We start from the raw sequence: 16,564 nt of genomic DNA on the forward strand, positions 1-16,564 counted from the left end.
ATTTAACATTATGGGATCTTACACTTTATATTTAAACAATTTTTTGCACTAAAGCTCTAGCATCTTTTGCAAGTTTATACGAGTAAAAGAATCTGTAGACTACTACGCTCAATTTTTTATATTCTCTTGCGTTTAGCCAAATTTCAAACTATTCTTGTGGTAGCTTAGATATATCATGTTCCCAGACGACCAACTCCTTAATAAAAGTTTCAAGCTGAAAAGGAAACAATGTCAAGATTATAGCTCGCCTGTTCCAGTATATATATATATATATATTTATACCTTGCTTCCATGCCAAAAACAATTTCTTGATAAAAGGTAAACATTTTCATATAGAGTACAGAGTACATAAAATAATATACGTATGTATACAATTTTTTTTGGCACCAGCCTAACACGCAGGTAAGACTCAAAAGGTGCGCGTCGCAAGCAGGCGGATCTAAGTGTGTATGTATGTGTATTGGAACACACGCACACACAAACAAATGTATACCTAAGCAGACGGCATAATGCCTGCAGATAATGCCTATATACACATATACACTCAAACAAACGTATATCCAAACATTAAAAAATTCCCATAAAAATCAAAAATATTCTAAATTTCGGATCGAATTTAAATTTTTAAACAACTTTTTTTTCAATTTAGAAAACTAAATTAATTAAGAAATATATTCATATCACAGTAATTTTCTTTAAAATGTAAGGGAGCATTTTTTTAAAGTGTACACAAGTGCACATATAGGTATATATGTATGTATGTATGTATAAGATGATTTAAAATTTCGGGTTCGCTTTGCATGTTATTTTTTATTTATTATTTTTTTGGGAGTGCGTTTCAGTTCATCGAGATCCTCTGACATGGGCAGCTGTAATCAACTGCTGCGCGCCTTGAAACGCACTCTGGGCCTGGGACGGCGTCAGCTGAGCGTGGGCCAGCGGCAAGTGGTGCTGGTGACGGGCTGTGATTCGGGCTTGGGGTAAGCAAACGTGGCATTATCAACAACTGAATATATACAAAAAAAAATATATACATTTACTTATCCGAGCAGGCACTCCCTGGCCGTCTACTGTTACCAGGCGCTCCACATGACGGTCATCTCCTGCTGCCACAATCTGGAATCGCAGGGCGCACAGCTGCTGCAGCAGATGAGCTGTGCGACTGAGCAGGAACGTATGCACACCTGGCAACTGGATTTGCTGCAGCCCGCCTCCATTGATCAGGTGCACGGCAAGCTGGGCGTGCTTTTGGCCGGCACGGATTACCAGTTAATGGCGCTGGTCAACAATGCGGGCGTCATGTGCTTTGGTGAATTTGAGTGGCAGCTGCCGGAGCAAATTGAGCAGCAGATCAATTGCAATCTGCTGGGCACCATGCGTCTGACCAGGCAGCTGTTGCCGCTGCTGCGCCAGCATCGCGCACGCATTATCAACGTGACCAGCCACTGTGGCTTCCAGGCGCTGCCTGCCCTGGCGCCCTATGCCGCCTCCAAAGCAGCGCTTCGGGTGTGGAACGATGCGCTGCGCATTGAGCTGCAGCCATATGGCATGGAGGTGGTCAACTTTGTGCCCGGTTCCTTTGTGCTGGACAGCAACATAGCCGCACGCCAGCAACAGCAGGCACAGCAAATGCTGCAGGCATTCAACGCCGAGCAATTGCAACATTATGGACGCTATTTTAGAGCATTCAATGAGTATCTGAGCATACTGGGTGGTTTCAAGAAACCCAATCAGCTGCAGGATGCAGCACTGCTTGACAAGTTCAGGGATGCGCTGACCAATGCACAGCCCGAAACGATATACATACACGAACCGTGGCGCTATAGAATCTATCGTTGGCTCTTTAAGCTTAGTCCGGCGCCGCTGACGGATTGGTTGGTGCTCAAGTTTTGTGCCATGCCCAGCTTTGAATCCACGCGGTGCAATTAAATTCTACATTTTACTATAGTATGCAGTTTATTATGATTACCATTATTGTAGTGCAGTGATATAAACTTGGCCTGGGGTTTTTAAATACATTGTGTTTGGATTTGGCACAAGCACACACACACACACACACACGCACACGCAACATACACACAGGGAGACACACATAATCACATATACAGTTGGCAGATTGGGCAGGGAACTAAATTAGCTAATAGCCAGTGCTGCGGCATCTCTCGTAGACCGCATCGTTGAGCAGCTGAAACCATTCGCTGGCATAAACCGAATCCTCGGCGGCACGAAACAGCTGCAACTTATCCTGTGCCGGCAGCGAGGCGCATAAATAATAGCTAATCGCCGTCTCTGTGAGTTCCGCGTGGTAGTTCTTCAAAGCCCACTCCAGCAAACGTTGGCAATTGTGCGCGTCGAGAAATTGTATCAAACGCTCATGCAGGAGCGCCTCCAACTCGGGTATTATGTATACGCGCGACATTTCGAAGGCTTGCAGCAGGGCGCCATAGTCCGGCATGGTCGGATGTCGGGCATGGCAACCAATCAGGTGAAGGAAGTAACGTAATCCATTGGCCGTATAATCGCGGAGTTGTATCTCGCCGTCGTGGCCCTCGCGAAAGTTGCTGTTAAGCATCTTGTTGAAGACCTCGCTGGTATCACAGAGTAGCTGCTTGTTAAAGCCAATGGTGAGCGTTGCCACCTCTCCAGCTGAATCCTTCCCAGCATCCTCAGCATCATCGTGATCGCCGGGTACCAGAAAACGCATGTCACAATGTTCATGCAATGGCGCAGTCGACGCGTTCAATTGGGCACAACAGACGTTCGTATTCGCATCCGGCTGTTCTGACTCGGGCAGCACAATGCCCAGTGTAAAGCGAGACATGGCCGTAACCGCATCCGCCGCCTCATCCGCATACAAATTGTCGCTCTTTTTGCGCAACAGCAAGTCGAAGAGCAGAGTCAATGCATTGCCATCATATAAGAACTGATAGAGCAGCCGATGGCTTTTGATGATGTACGCCACGGAAATAGCGGCACGTTGTTGTGCATTTAAATCCGCATCGCTACGCAGCAGACGCACCAGCTCCTCCTTACCGTAGTTGGATTCACCCACATTAGTAAGCGTCTCCAGGAAGGCAAAGCCATCCTTGCGCATCTGGAATTAAACACGTGAATATGAGAAGCAAGATCGAAGAATTAGCTTCGGGATTCCGAAGATTAATTAAGCTCGCATATCTTGCAGCTATATGATAAAGTGATCGGATATTTCTTTTTTTTTTGCATTGTCTGATAATATTATAATAAGGACTGTTTCCTTCTATACGTTTGAGAAGTTCGAAATTTATAGACTCATACCTCTTCCACTTTGGTCAGCTGATAAAGCTGGTGCACAACGCCATGCTTGATGATCTGGGCAAAGAACTGGCTTTCACTGTTTTAAGTAGAAGATTAATGTCGCATTCAACATATATAAGCGGGAGCACACAACTTACAGCAATATATTGGTGAGCGCATTGGCAAAATTATTATTGGCGCCAAAAAGATTAATAGCGCGTATGAGAGTATCCAGCGTTTCTGGCTTTCCCAACTCCGGCCGCTTGTTAATCATCAGGGTAATGCGGTAAATTAAATTCTCAATGACATCAATAGTGTCGCCCGCCTGATTGCGCAGCTGTGCCAGCTTGGGCGGCACATCGGAGCTCAGCTCTTCCAGATCTTCCTTGTCGGACAGGGTATCGTCAATAGTTTCGGTACCCTCGTCAATGAGCTTAAGTATGTCCATGACATTGGCGGGCTGCGCACGATTCGTGGCTATGCGAGATTCGCGTGTATCCGTATTAGTATTGCTAGCCTTGCTATCATCCTCATCGTCATCATCATCGCTGCAGGCTGGTGAATAGTTCTCATCATCATCATTAGCAAAGAGATTCGAACAAACGGGCGACATGCTGCGCGAACTGCACGGGCTGGTGGTGTTATATGATCGCGGCGAGCTGCTAGGCGATTCAAAGTCCGAATTAATTGACTCTTGGGTTTTAGAGAACTGTCATAGAATTGAATAAGCTTATTAGTGATCGAATATAGGTAAAACATATATATAGAAATACCTTGCTCAGAGTTTCAGGCGTGGCGGGATCAGTCAATTTGCGCTTCTTGCCGCCCTGAATACGTTCCTCGCGGCGTCGCCTGTGATGCTCCTCATCGCTGGTCAGATAATCATTTAGTTCACGCACCAGCATCGGCACCAGGCCCTCATACAGCAACAGCTCCATACTCAGATTGTCATATTGAAAGTTGTTCAGAATGTGAAATAACTAAAAAAATAATGTAACTCTGTAACTCTGTTTCAAATTTGTAAGGCATCAACTTACAGATGAGCGTTCGCTCTGTGAATGCGACTCTCGGATCATGGCCACCAGTTTGCGCAGAGCTCCACAGCGTCGTATTTTGGAACGGCTACAAGCATCGGCCGATAGCGTTGATATAATATTCACACAATGTCGGCACTCGCTCTCCGATAGCGGCTTGGCCATATTGACTGCCATAAGCAGCTCACAGGCGGCCACAATCGAATCCGCCGTGCTGAGCATATAAAAAGCGCACGGATCCTTGCAAAAGTTAGATAGTATCTTCAGTGCCGATGCGCGCTGCTCGCTATCCTCCTTGACAAAGTATACTATGGGTGCCAGGGAAGTGTTTCGCGAGAGTAGCTTTAAAAGAAAAGATTTTAACATATGTGATCCTTTGTGTTGCCTCAATACGCACCTCCCAGGCTCTCATGCCAATCTGCTGCGCAGAGAGTAGCATGAGGCATTTCAAGATCTCATAGGCAAGCTCAATGGCATCATGCTCCTTAGGCAGGATGTATTCGCAGTTTCGCGTTGTGTTCTTTAGCATTTGATAGTCAAAGATATCGCTGCGTACGCCTTCCAGATTGCGTGCCACCTCCTCGAAATACTTTTCACGATGCTGATTGCGCTTGAGGCCAATCAATGTGGACACTTCAATGTCCTGTGTTGATGCCTTGGGCAGCTCGTTGTTTTTCATGACCGCCACAAAGATACGCATCAGCTGTAGCAATCCGTTTGAGACCAAAAAGTGTTTATAGAACTGACTGCTGACCAACAGAAAACGACAGACGCGAAAGGCCATTATGCTGGTTTGGACCGCGCTTGTAGACTCGATGATATGGCAAATGGCAGGCGCTATGGCGCTATAGTGTACAATTAGAAACGACGAAGCCTTCTTGCTCTTGGCCAGATTGCCTAGCATTCGGCAGGCGCGACATTGGATCAATGAATTGGGTATGGTTTTCAATATAGTTATTAACGGGGCAATGACCTTACACTCTACAGCCTGTTATGGGAATCAAGAAGGCGATTTATAGAACTATCTCATAATATATATTGGCCAACTCACCTCTATGCAAGCCTGATCATCCGTACAGCAATTGCCCAATATGCTCAAAACCACTTCCATTATCTTCTCATTGAGTTTGCTAATGAGGCGAACCATTACCGGAACACCCCCAGCAGTTCGAAACAACACAATTCCATCTTTATCTTTGACCACATCTGTGCGTAGTTTTACTAGGCATTTGTATATAACAGTTTTGTCCGTTGAGGTTTTGAGGACACCCAACATGCCCTCCACCTGTTCCAAGGACCATAACATTTTAAAAACTAAACAAAAATGTGCGTTTTTTACACACTTTTTTGTTGATTTTGCAAAAACAAACGCAAAAACACGACAAAAAACGTGTGACCGTCGGTATCAAGCTGGAAAATACCAAAAAGGCATTTCAAAAATATCCCAGAAAATATCAATAGAAACTGATTTTTTATGTAGATTTAAATATTAAAGTATACAAAAGGCGAGACAAGTGCAACAAATTTGATGCAAGCCAATACAGTATTCAAATACATTCGTCCCGTTGTGACGTCACATAATTGATAACACGAATAACAGCCCTGTCCATTAGCGATGGACTTCTATCGATAGCCGCCACTTCTACTATCCATCACATGACAGTCAGAGCGTAGTAGGTTTTTCTCTGTGCAGTTGTTCGTCATATGATTAAAAGGCTGGCAGAAAAATGAAAATGTTGCAAAACGTCGTCATTTTTTCGCTATTTATTGCAGCAAGTAAGTTATTCAATATAATTATTGTGTGCAGAAAGTTTTGCCACTGTACGTTGTGCTTGAATTGTGTGAAATATAAAACTCAAACTCGCATCGATTCTCCCCCAACAAGGGTGGTGGTTGATGGGGAGCTCTTTTTTCCAACTGCTGCTGCTTGCGCAGAATCTGTGCAAAATTTTAAGTGTTTAACTACATTAAGTAGTATAGTGGGATCTTTATAAATAATAACAATATTAATTAACTTTCAGTTCATGCCGCTGGCGAGTTCACCGTATTAAACAGCCCAAAGGCGATAAGCTTCAAGGGCAATGATCCACTGAACAGTCGCTATGTCGGCGATGTTTTGTATGCTGCCATGGGCAATGCTGTCGTTGGCGACAGTGACTGGAGCGGCCTGACCATTAACGATCCCTTCAACCTGGCCAAGGGCGTAATCGCCGTGCATGTGGAGGGTCTTAGCCATGTGACGTCGGCAGGCAATGCCAAGTCCTACGAGCTGGTCGGATCCCATACTGGACAATCACTGAATGCATTGGCCGCCGAGTTGGAGGCAGCCAATGAGCCAGTCTGCGATATTAACTTTGACCAGTACGACGAGGGCGTAAGTTGCTTTTGTCTAATGTGTCCAAACCTAGCTTAATCCATCAAATCTCATTTTCCTAAAGGTGCAAGCGTTCAAGGCCTGTTTTGGTGAATTTGAGTCGCCCGCTGCCAAGCCCACCAAGCACCTGAATCCCACGTTGCACAATGCTGATAAACAGTTCCTGCAGGAAATTGGCTTCATTAATTCCGCTTCCGAGAACTTGGCGGAGATGCTCAAGCCCTCGAATGTATTGATCATTCGCCTGTCGGTCGATGGCATTGCTAAGGCGCATGGAGAGAAATCCGTTGCTGTAGATGAAGCCAACAAGCTGATCTCTGCTGCCATTGGTCGTCTTCTAGCTGCCGCCCAAAAGTCCAGCGACTCGGTGCTCTTTGTGCTATCCACAGACAAGGATGCCAACTCACGCTCAAAGCGTGACACTCTCCAAGCCGATGATACAAACCCCTTCAACTTGGCCGAATACTACAACGAAGACTATCCCGTAATTTTCAATATTATCCTATGGTTCATGGTTATCTTCGGCCTGTCGCTGCTGGCCATCTGCTATGCCATTGGAGCTATGGATCCCGGCAGGGACTCCATCATTTACCGCATGACCTCCACACGAATGAAGAAGGACAACTAAACACGTGATAGAAAAACCGCACAAATCGCTTGTTATCTCGCCTCATTTATGTTGAGCCAGCGAAGAGCTCCAGCTCCAAAACAAAATCCTGTTCTAAATTCAATTCATTAGCGGACAAATTGTGTGTATGCGTGTGTGAGCAGTGTGTAGTTGGCTTTGTGTTAACCACAAGCTATACGTATAAATAAGTATTAAAAACTTATTACTTTTAAATGCAGTTCAGTTATTCCATTATCAACTATAATAATTTGTTATATCTTTTGTGTTTTGTTGTACTTTTTAGGTTAAACAGTCGAAACAGTCATTTCTTTATTCAAACTTATGTAAATTATCAGCCGTAAAATGTTAATAATGTACCGTTAAATAAATATAACCTAAAAAGTCCAAAGTAACCGCTTTAAATGAATTTAATTATGATTTTTTTAAGGACTTGAGACACATCCGGTAATCAAATCATTTTTTGGCTTTATTTTAAAGTAAATTATTTCCAAAAATGTATAAAAAAAGAAATCACATAACATTTTTCTGAGGCTGGCTTTCGAAACTAATGCATTCTATAGTAATATAATTTATTTGTGCAGCTTTTTAGAATCCTATTCTAGATAATTGGGTTTGTTGATCCTTTCTTTAACACTATTCTGGTGGAGAAAATCATAAGCAACGTTAATGTTAATTGAAAGTGTTCCTGATCAAAGAAATGCTGAACCCATTTATATGTATTTTTTATTGATCTTTAATTGTTTGTTTTGTTTTTTTTTTTCTAAAAATCAAAGGTTTGTGAACTTAGCTTAAGATTACAATAGCCAAGCTGAACAAATAATACGGATACCCCCAATGTTGACAGGTCGCCCGTTGCATTTAGGTTTATCGAGAATAAAATTTATTTTGTCTTATACTGGAAAAACAGGTAAGATTATCCATAGTACACTGGTATGCGATATCTACAAAACCAAAAAAGGTTCGTCTATGAAAACTTTGAAATCCGAAACATTCTTTGGCAATTGCACATTGATCCTGCTGATCTACGAACACTACGTGTTCCAATGATCCTTGGAATTGGTTTCATAGTTGGGTGAACTGCTGCTGCCCCCGCTCCAAGTGCAACCATTTTGAGAGGACGTAGCCGCCGAGGCGCTGTTCTCATATTCGTAGCTGGCGGAGTGATTGTGGTGCTGGCCCTGGGCATCATACTGCAGGGAGCGGCTGCTGCACTTGAAGGAAACCAATTCCGTTTCGGGCAGAACATGATTTTCGCGCAGCATGGCCTGCAGATGATTAATATAGTTGATGGCGATGCTGTGTGTGTATGTGTAAGTTTTTTAAATATTTCCATAATATTTCTAACAATAATTGCCAACTCACCGCAGACTTTCGATTTTGGAGTACTTCTTGCCATTGGGCTTCGATATGGGCAGCTTGGAGCGCAGCAGATCAAAGGCTTTATTCATATCGCGCATGCGCGTACGCTCCCGATCACAGGCCGTGCGCCTATAGTCCTTCTCCATTTGCAAGGCCTTTTCGCGCCATGCCGGATTCTGTTCCTTGGCGATCTCCACTTCCACGGCACCGCCGCTTCCGCCACCGCTATAGGTCATATATGTGGGCGGTGGCACAGCGACCAGTTCACTGCGTTTGGGTTCAACAACGGGCGCACAGCCACCATGCCACATGGACACCGTCTGTGGTATGCTGATGCTGTACGCCGCGCTGCCCATACCGGGCGCTATCAGGCTGAGATTGTGCTGAGGATGCGGCTGCTTATCATAGCCGGATGAGAATGTGGGCGAATAGTTGAGGCTGTGCGCATGTGGGGCCGTATAGGTGAGCAGTCCGCCTCCATCCGGTGCTAGTGTATAGTTAAGACTCGCTATCGCCGCCGCCGCCGGCTGTGCGGCGCCCAGCTCAAGCAGCACCGGCTGCTCCGTGGACTCTGCATCGATACTGTATGCGCTGGGCAATGACACGGGCGTGGGTATTAGTGCTGGTGGATCGTCCGCGGCAGCGCTCAGCAATTGATCACTCATCACGCGTAAGCCGATTGCCGTTTGACGTCCGCTGGCGACAACCTGCGTCTGGCCAATGATCCCCACTTTCGATTTTTTATTCCGTATCGGGATTGTTTTTTCTTATATGTGTGTGTACATACATACATATGTAGTTGAGTTGGTCGCTGGAAGAGTTTTCAATAGAAAATCGTTTTTCCTTCGGAGCTGGCACAGCTGAGTGAATCCATCAGCTATTCATCATTGGAGCTGGTGCTCATGGCGTCAGCTAGTTGATAAAACTCTACAATTGCCGGCGATGACAAGTGCGTTTAGTACGTGTGTCAATAAAAACAAGGATCGTGATCGGGATCGTGTGTCGGCTTTTCCTTTTGTATACCTGCCTTGCAGCAGCACCAGCAACAACAATAGCACAGGTCGTTGCGGCTTAATTTCCTTCTATTGTCAGCGACAGTTGAAGATGAGCGCGTGTGCAATGTTGGAGTCGCGTTTGGCTTATGGGCAGCTGCCTTTTGGATCGCTGTCGTCGTCGTTGTCGTCGTCTCGATCGTCGCCACAACTTCAGTTTGAGTTCAGTTTTTCTTTGCAGCAGCATTCTTCGTATGCGATACACAAGCGCGCACCGTCAAACTCTGTATATAGGCTGGGCTATAGGTGTATATATATTTTCGACGCGTGTAAACACAAGTGTTTTGGGTTAATTAAAAAAAAAAAAAAAAAAATAGGAGCCCATATATACATACCTTTATGTACGTCAAATACATACATGTGTATGTATCAATAGGAAAGAGTTTGATATATGAACATATTTATATATATATATGTATATATAATAACTATATTAGTTGCAGGCGCATAGTAGGCCCGGAGACGTCATAGGCTTCAGATACACCCAACTCAGAGCTTGTAGCTGCATTCATTTTTCGCTTTATTAATATTGCATTATTATGCCCGAAACAGAAATTGAATGCGTTCAATAACTCTCAGATTACACACGGAAATTATTACATTTTTGCGCAGCTACAAGTTAAAATACTATATTATTTTAGCTGCTTAACCAGATGCTTGCCCGGTATCAGCAAGTATATAAGTTGAGCTTCCGAGTAGCCCATTTAGATTCGAAGTGTCGGCCCGATCGCCAACTCCCCCATTTGGAGTCCGAAGTTTTACGGCTATTTTACAACTAGTTAAAGTGGGTCGGTCGTTGCGTTTGAAAAATTCTAGCCGTTTATTGTTTGTTGTTTGCATTTTGTTTTTATGTGTGCTTATAAAAATAATAACACAAAATTTTGCTTGGCTTAGTAAATAAATAGCGAGCGCAACGTGAGGCTTCTGAGTGCAACAAGCTTACAGCTGTGGCAAACAAAAATCAATATAAATACATTTATTTGTGTATATTAATGCTACTTCTAACTGCCAAATTTCAGCGATCTGATCTCAAAGTATTTGTCCAGCACCTCGTCCGTAACCAACTTGCGTGCTGCCTGATGCTGCTCCACAATGGGCGTGACAGTCTGGCGGGGGGAAAAAATATGTAAGTTAGTAAATACAAGTATCATTTTTAACAGCTTACCTCAATGGCCAGCTTTTTAATCTCGCCGGTTAGCATTTCACCCTTGCCGTAGGCCACGCGCACCTCCTCCAGCTTGTCATCATCTTCGAGGAAAAACTTTAACAGCTGATAGGCCACATCGATTTCGGGTATGCCGCCCAGTTGACGATGCTCCTCCACCGTGGTGCGCCCACCCGAAAATGCATATTTATTGATTTTGTTCTTAATCTGCTTGGGCGTGTCAGTAAGAAAGACGGCAGAGTTTTGCTCGCTGGCCGACATTTTCGTTTTAGCCCCCTGCAACGCCGGAAAGAAGCTGGAGTGAATGAGCGCACACTTGGGAAAGCCGAGGCGCGGCGCCACATCACGTGTCATTCGGAAATATGGATCTTGATCGATGGCGCAGGGTATAAGACAGTGCACCTTCTTATTGCCAAAGATAAAGGGAAATGTGCTTGACAACGCCGGCGCTGCCTGAGCGGCGGGAAACCCGATTTTACCAATAATATCCGAGTCACCGAAACCAAATATGCCTTTCACCTGATTAAAGGTGACGCACTTTTGGATGCGAATTATGTTCTGGTACAAAGCAGGACATTTGCTGAAATTTCATAGATTAATTATATGATAAGTTGACGATTCTACAACTCTAATTACCCCATAAACTCCAAATTATTAAATATGAATGTTTTGTTCAAGTCAAAGCCCATTGCGACAATATCCTTGGCATTCTCCCGAGCCAATTTGATAGCCTCCTCGATTTTCAGATCTTTCCACAGGGTCTTCTCATCATCAGTCAGCTGAATGATCAATGGTACATTGAACGTTTCCTGCAGCCATTTGGTCATAATGAAAGGCACCAAGTGGCCCATATGCAAGGACCCAGAGCTCGGTCCACGACCCGTATACAAATAGAATGGTTTGCCCTGCTCATGTAGTGTAAGAATTGTGTGTAGATCGCGATGTGAAAAGAATATGCCGCGTCTAATGAAGTGATGAGCTGGCTTTCCTGTGATTTTTTCGAACCGTGCGATAAGTTCCGCATCGATTTTACTTGAGCCAAAGCGCTCTGCAACGTGTCAACCAAAATACACATGTGTATTTATTTATATACAGATAATTTCTAAGATGTGCAAATTTAAATGGCCATCAAATGGTATTGCATACTTATTAGCTTGTCGTAGTCGATGCCTGCATCGTTGCTGCTAGCCACATTCCATGGATCCACAACATCGTCCGCGTTTGTTGTTGTTGTCTCTGCACCAACTGCGTCCGTTGCCGTTTCAACAGCCTCTGCGTCTGATTTGCCATTCAAGGTGAGTGCCTCGACACCCTCAACAACCGTTTGCTTTGTGTCCGTCATTTGTTAATAAATTAATAATTTTTTAAGTCGTGTTAAGCGTTTTTTTGTAGCAAATAATACTGGCTGTCGAAATTGGCCTTTCACATGTGTAAGAGCCAGCGCTCAAGCATGCATTGGGGGCTCATACACGATACGTTTGACCGTACAGCCGTTTGTAACGATAGCTGTACCGATAGCTAGCCGAAAACATCGCCTAGTATCACTAACCAAACAACATATGTTGTGCTAGTTGGTTGGTGCTAGTATGAACAACTAAAAAATAGGCAAATAGTCATACGCCTTAAAACGATACGAATAATATTAATTTTAAATTTTCAGTAAGTTATATTGTATTTTAGCCAGTTTTAGAACCCTGCGCTGTTGAATTTTCTGTGATAAGAGTGACTCGTGACTTATTATAAGTAACAGTTACATAAATATTTTTATTCTCTAGCAAGAACAACAAGTGCAGCAAATGGAAAATGCACAACGTTTGTTTATTATTAATTTAAATTAATTGTTAAATAAATCTGTAATCATGCCGATAATGTACAATACGGGTGAGTGGTTCAATGTGCAGCCGGACTACTACAGGTAATTGTCGAAACAATCATCAAATTATGCTTTTCACCGAAGCAAATATTTTGTGTATACCTTGCACCCGAACGCCCACAGAAAAGTCGAGCTAGCAACACCAGACTGGCCAATCGATTTGGACTTGGAGTACATGCAAGTTGTGGCTGCCCCGTATGGAGGTCCTTTGGCTGCCATACGCGATGCAACCAAGTTGGTGCCCGTCAAAGGTACTTCCAGGCCGATGATTAGGATTTTTGATACCGCCGGCAATGAGATGGGTCACATATCAGTAAGCATCTAGAAAGTAGTGGGCAACGATTGGATGTTAATTATATAGTTACAGTGGAGCCATGGAAAGCTTATCTCAATGGGCTGGTCTGACACCGAAGAGCTTATATGCGTGCTGGAAAATGCCAAGGTCATTGTCTACGATATGTTTGGCAACGAAAAGGAATCGTATAGCATCGGCGGCGAGGCAAGCGTCATTAAGATTGTAGAGGCTAAGGTCTTTCAGTCCGCAGCAGGCACTGGGGTGGCCGTTATGACAACTTCCGGTCGCATCTTCCTCAAGCAGAACAGCAGTAAAACGGAGCGAAAGCTGCCTGATATACCAAGTTAGAGAATCGATTAGTTCTTAACCGAAGCCCTTTCCTTATGAGTGTGCTTTTTTTTATAGATTCCAATACGAATTGCTCATGCTGGGAGATTGTGACCGAGGGTCGCAATAGCTACTGTCTGCTGGGTCGCGACCGCGAGGTCATCAAACTTTTGCATGGCCAGACAGTGGGCACCGTAATCGCCAATTTGTTTGAGAAACCACACGATCGTATCATAAAGATATCCGTTTCGTACAACCACCAGCACCTGGCGCTGTACACTAACACAGGCCTGCTCTGGCTGGGCAGTGTCGATATGCGACAGAAGTACTGCGAGTTCGATACGGGCCGCAAGGATATGCCATTGCAAATTGAATGGATTATGAATACCCACAATGCCGACGCAGATGCTGTCGTTATTTCCTATCCCTCATATCTGCTGATTGTCAATCGGAATGCGGACAGAAGTGAATTTCCCTATGATCCCGTCATGTTTCTGGTCGCCGAAATGGATGGTGTGCGTATTATAACCCAAAGCTCACATGAAATGATTCAACGTTTACCGAAATGTGTGGAGAATATCTTTGCTGTTAATAGCCAATTGCCGGCCAGTTATTTATTCGAGGCACAGAAGAAATTTGAGGAAAAATCCTACAAATCCGATCAGTATCTAAGCCTGTGCCGATCAGACATTGAGTTAGCTGTCAACGAGTGCATCGAGGCTGCAGCATATGAGTTCTGTCCCGAAACGCAGAAGAGCCTCATGAAAGTAAATTAAAAAAATTCTTTTAATTAAACTTGTTACAAACTAATTTTTCAATATGACATTACAGGCAGCTTACTTTGGCAAGGCATTCATACCGTCTCATAATCCGGAAGAGTATATGCGCATCTTAAGAATATTGAGAGTTTTAAATACACTGCGTCACGATAAAATCGCCATGCCGCTTACTTATATACAGTAAACTATTATGTAATAATTTATTGAAATTTGGAATACTAAAGCGCATTTTTGCAGGTTCTCTCATCTTAATCCCGATGTCATTTTGAGTCGTCTAGTCTTTCGCAAGCACTATGCTGTGGCCATACAAGTGGCTAAGCATCTGAAGTTGCCCGAATCTTGGATATTAGAACATTGGGCCTATCATCAAGTTATGCATGATCAGAGTAAGCCAGTCAAATCTACTCGCCCATTCTACAATTGCTGATGGATACCCACTATTTACAGATGATAATGAGGTGGCACGCAAGATTACGGAGAAATTCAAGAATCCCTCTATTGAAGGCATTTCCTTTTGCAATATAGCGGAGAAGGCGCATCAAAATGGACGCGATGAGCTGGCTATTAAGCTGCTTGAGCTAGAGCCTCGTGCTTCATTGCAGGTCCCACTGCTTCTTAAGATGGGCAAATTTGAGCGTGCTGTGGCCAGTGCTACACAATCTGGAGATACGGAGCTGGTCACTTTTGTGCTGCTCGAAATCAAGAAGAAAATGATGCTGTCTAATTTTCATGTAAATATTACGAATTTCGTATAGTTTATAACGCTATCTCATCCGTACAATTTGCAGATGGTGATTAGACAATATCCCTTGGCTCTAAATATGTACAAGAACATTATGATGCAGTCCAGTCGCACCGCACTCTACGATATCTACAACACCGAGGACGATTACAAGTCCATTGCCGAATATAATTTTAAAAATGCTATTGAAAGCAAAGATCTTGAATCGAATCTGTCGATTATTGGCAACAGCTACGCACAGGGCAAATGCACCGTGGAGGCAAAACTGTGCGACGACACTTCACGCATGCTGAAGCTTCAGAAGACGTTGTTTAACAAGCATAATGGTGCCGTCGCTTTGAACGGACTGTCAATACATGACACAATGTTGCAGCTGCTGAATTTGGGCGAGTTGAAAGAGGTGGAAAAAATCAAGACCGAATTCAATGTACCCGATCGCAGATTCTGGTGGTTACGCATACTTTCTCTGGCCCAGAAGCTTAACTGGGTGGAGCTGGAAAATTTCTCGAAGAGAAAGAAGAGTCCCATTGGATATGAGCCCTTTGTTGAGGTTTGTCTGCAGCAGGAAAATACGCGAGAGGCTCGAAAATATATTTTACGCTGCCCGGACAAGCGCAAGGTGTACTGGTACATGCGAGCCAGGTTAGTTGTGGATTTCTATATGCTCGAAAGATTTTTATATTAAACTTCTCAATTTGCAGCTTGTACGAGGAGGCCATCGATTGCGCTTTTGAGCAACGGGATTTGCATAGCCTGTATGAGCTACAGACAAAGATGCAGTTGCTTAGAGATCAGGCGCTGCTCGAAAAGATTTGTAATTTCATAGCCATTCTTCAGGCAAGACATTGAACTAAACATTCCATAAATAATATATATGTCTATTTATTATATTAATTATTATTGTTCCATTAAATGTTGCGTGTTGCAAACTTCAGACTAAGCTAATGCTGAAGAACATATGATAACATATTCAAATGATACTCAAATATTTAACCAAATAAATTGTTGCTTTTAATTGAATATTCTTGTGAACATGGAATATCTATCATATATGTATTGCAGCGTAAAGCTATTCCAAATGCCAGGAGATTGACGCGGAGTTCGCACTTATTGGGAAAGTAACATACGCTATTTGTTGCCTACACTTAATCTATTTCAACCGAAAACGAAAAGAATGTTGCATTTTTTACAAGGACATTTTTTATTGTACATATATAGATATATATGTATGTAATTATGTATGTTTTATGTATATGTATAATAGATCACATAAAGCAAAAAGAGAATATTTTACTACTTTATTTTATTTTATTTTTTTTTGTGGATGATAATGTTAATGATGATGTCGTTTTTATGATGTAGTAAGGTTACTTGATATTAAAACCCGTCATATTTCAGGTTCCTACAACTTTAGTCCTTGTTACAATATAAGTTGATTTTTGATGGTTACACACACATACGCTTCAAATATTTTTCTACATGTACATAATTACGAGTTTTAGTAAATTACAGTACATTTAATATATATATATACATATATATATATATATGTATGTATGTATATAGTATAGTACATAGTCGTATGTATATAGGTAGAGTATGAATACACTAACTATTCATGTAGCTTGCATTTTTTTGTTGTTTTATTTTTTTCTTCATATAA

At 43.1% G+C, this 16,564-nt stretch overlaps 6 protein-coding genes and 1 long non-coding RNA gene across 8 annotated transcripts; 4 read left to right on the plus strand and 3 right to left on the minus strand.

Moving 5' to 3' along the window:
* The first annotated feature begins 807 nt into the window (after positions 1-807).
* Positions 808-2,054, plus strand: sro (SDR family oxidoreductase shroud). Its single transcript, XM_002055866.4, has 2 exons — positions 808-980; positions 1,053-2,054. Exons 1-2 carry the CDS (start codon positions 862-864, stop codon positions 1,927-1,929), a joined length of 996 nt encoding a protein of 331 aa, XP_002055902.1. The 5' UTR covers positions 808-861; the 3' UTR covers positions 1,930-2,054.
* On the minus strand, positions 1,938-5,703 carry Rnb (R and B). Its single transcript, XM_002055867.3, has 7 exons — positions 5,359-5,703; positions 4,705-5,295; positions 4,311-4,649; positions 4,047-4,253; positions 3,432-3,982; positions 3,295-3,370; positions 1,938-3,094 (listed from the first exon to the last, which is right to left on the minus strand). Exons 1-7 carry the CDS (start codon positions 5,611-5,613, stop codon positions 2,138-2,140), a joined length of 2,976 nt encoding a protein of 991 aa, XP_002055903.1. The 5' UTR covers positions 5,614-5,703; the 3' UTR covers positions 1,938-2,137.
* Positions 5,704-5,925: 222 nt separating this feature from the next.
* ATP6AP2 (ATPase H(+)-transporting accessory protein 2) lies at positions 5,926-7,697 on the plus strand. Its single transcript, XM_002055868.4, has 3 exons — positions 5,926-6,083; positions 6,329-6,681; positions 6,746-7,697. Exons 1-3 carry the CDS (start codon positions 6,035-6,037, stop codon positions 7,307-7,309), a joined length of 966 nt encoding a protein of 321 aa, XP_002055904.2. The 5' UTR covers positions 5,926-6,034; the 3' UTR covers positions 7,310-7,697.
* On the minus strand, positions 7,236-9,959 carry sage (salivary gland-expressed bHLH). The gene is made up of 2 exons (XM_002055869.4): positions 8,672-9,959; positions 7,236-8,605 (listed from the first exon to the last, which is right to left on the minus strand). Exons 1-2 carry the CDS (start codon positions 9,331-9,333, stop codon positions 8,341-8,343), a joined length of 927 nt encoding a protein of 308 aa, XP_002055905.1. The 5' UTR covers positions 9,334-9,959; the 3' UTR covers positions 7,236-8,340.
* Positions 9,960-10,187: 228 nt separating this feature from the next.
* On the plus strand, positions 10,188-11,661 carry LOC138910905 (uncharacterized). 2 transcript variants are annotated; one of them, XR_011416100.1, is made up of 3 exons: positions 10,188-10,508; positions 10,740-10,846; positions 10,919-11,661. It is a non-coding gene; the product is annotated as an uncharacterized lncRNA (long non-coding RNA). The 2 variants fall into 2 exon arrangements; XR_011416099.1 differs by having other exon boundaries at positions 10,192-10,504.
* On the minus strand, positions 10,517-12,336 carry TrpRS (Tryptophanyl-tRNA synthetase). The gene is made up of 4 exons (XM_002055870.4): positions 12,032-12,336; positions 11,522-11,933; positions 10,886-11,465; positions 10,517-10,826 (listed from the first exon to the last, which is right to left on the minus strand). Exons 1-4 carry the CDS (start codon positions 12,225-12,227, stop codon positions 10,722-10,724), a joined length of 1,293 nt encoding a protein of 430 aa, XP_002055906.1. The 5' UTR covers positions 12,228-12,336; the 3' UTR covers positions 10,517-10,721.
* A 324-nt stretch (positions 12,337-12,660) lies between these two features.
* On the plus strand, positions 12,661-15,921 carry Vps16A (vacuolar protein sorting 16). The gene is made up of 9 exons (XM_002055871.4): positions 12,661-12,800; positions 12,882-13,071; positions 13,126-13,396; positions 13,459-14,147; positions 14,212-14,339; positions 14,397-14,545; positions 14,607-14,890; positions 14,948-15,543; positions 15,603-15,921. The coding sequence occupies exons 1-9, from the start codon at positions 12,745-12,747 to the stop codon at positions 15,748-15,750; spliced, it is 2,511 nt and encodes an 836-aa protein (XP_002055907.1). The 5' UTR covers positions 12,661-12,744; the 3' UTR covers positions 15,751-15,921.
* Positions 15,922-16,564: the final 643 nt, after the last annotated feature.

This window comes from Drosophila virilis, chromosome 2 (assembly GCF_030788295.1).
Source record: "Drosophila virilis strain 15010-1051.87 chromosome 2, Dvir_AGI_RSII-ME, whole genome shotgun sequence".
Classification (NCBI taxonomy): Eukaryota; Metazoa; Arthropoda; class Insecta; order Diptera; family Drosophilidae; genus Drosophila; species Drosophila virilis.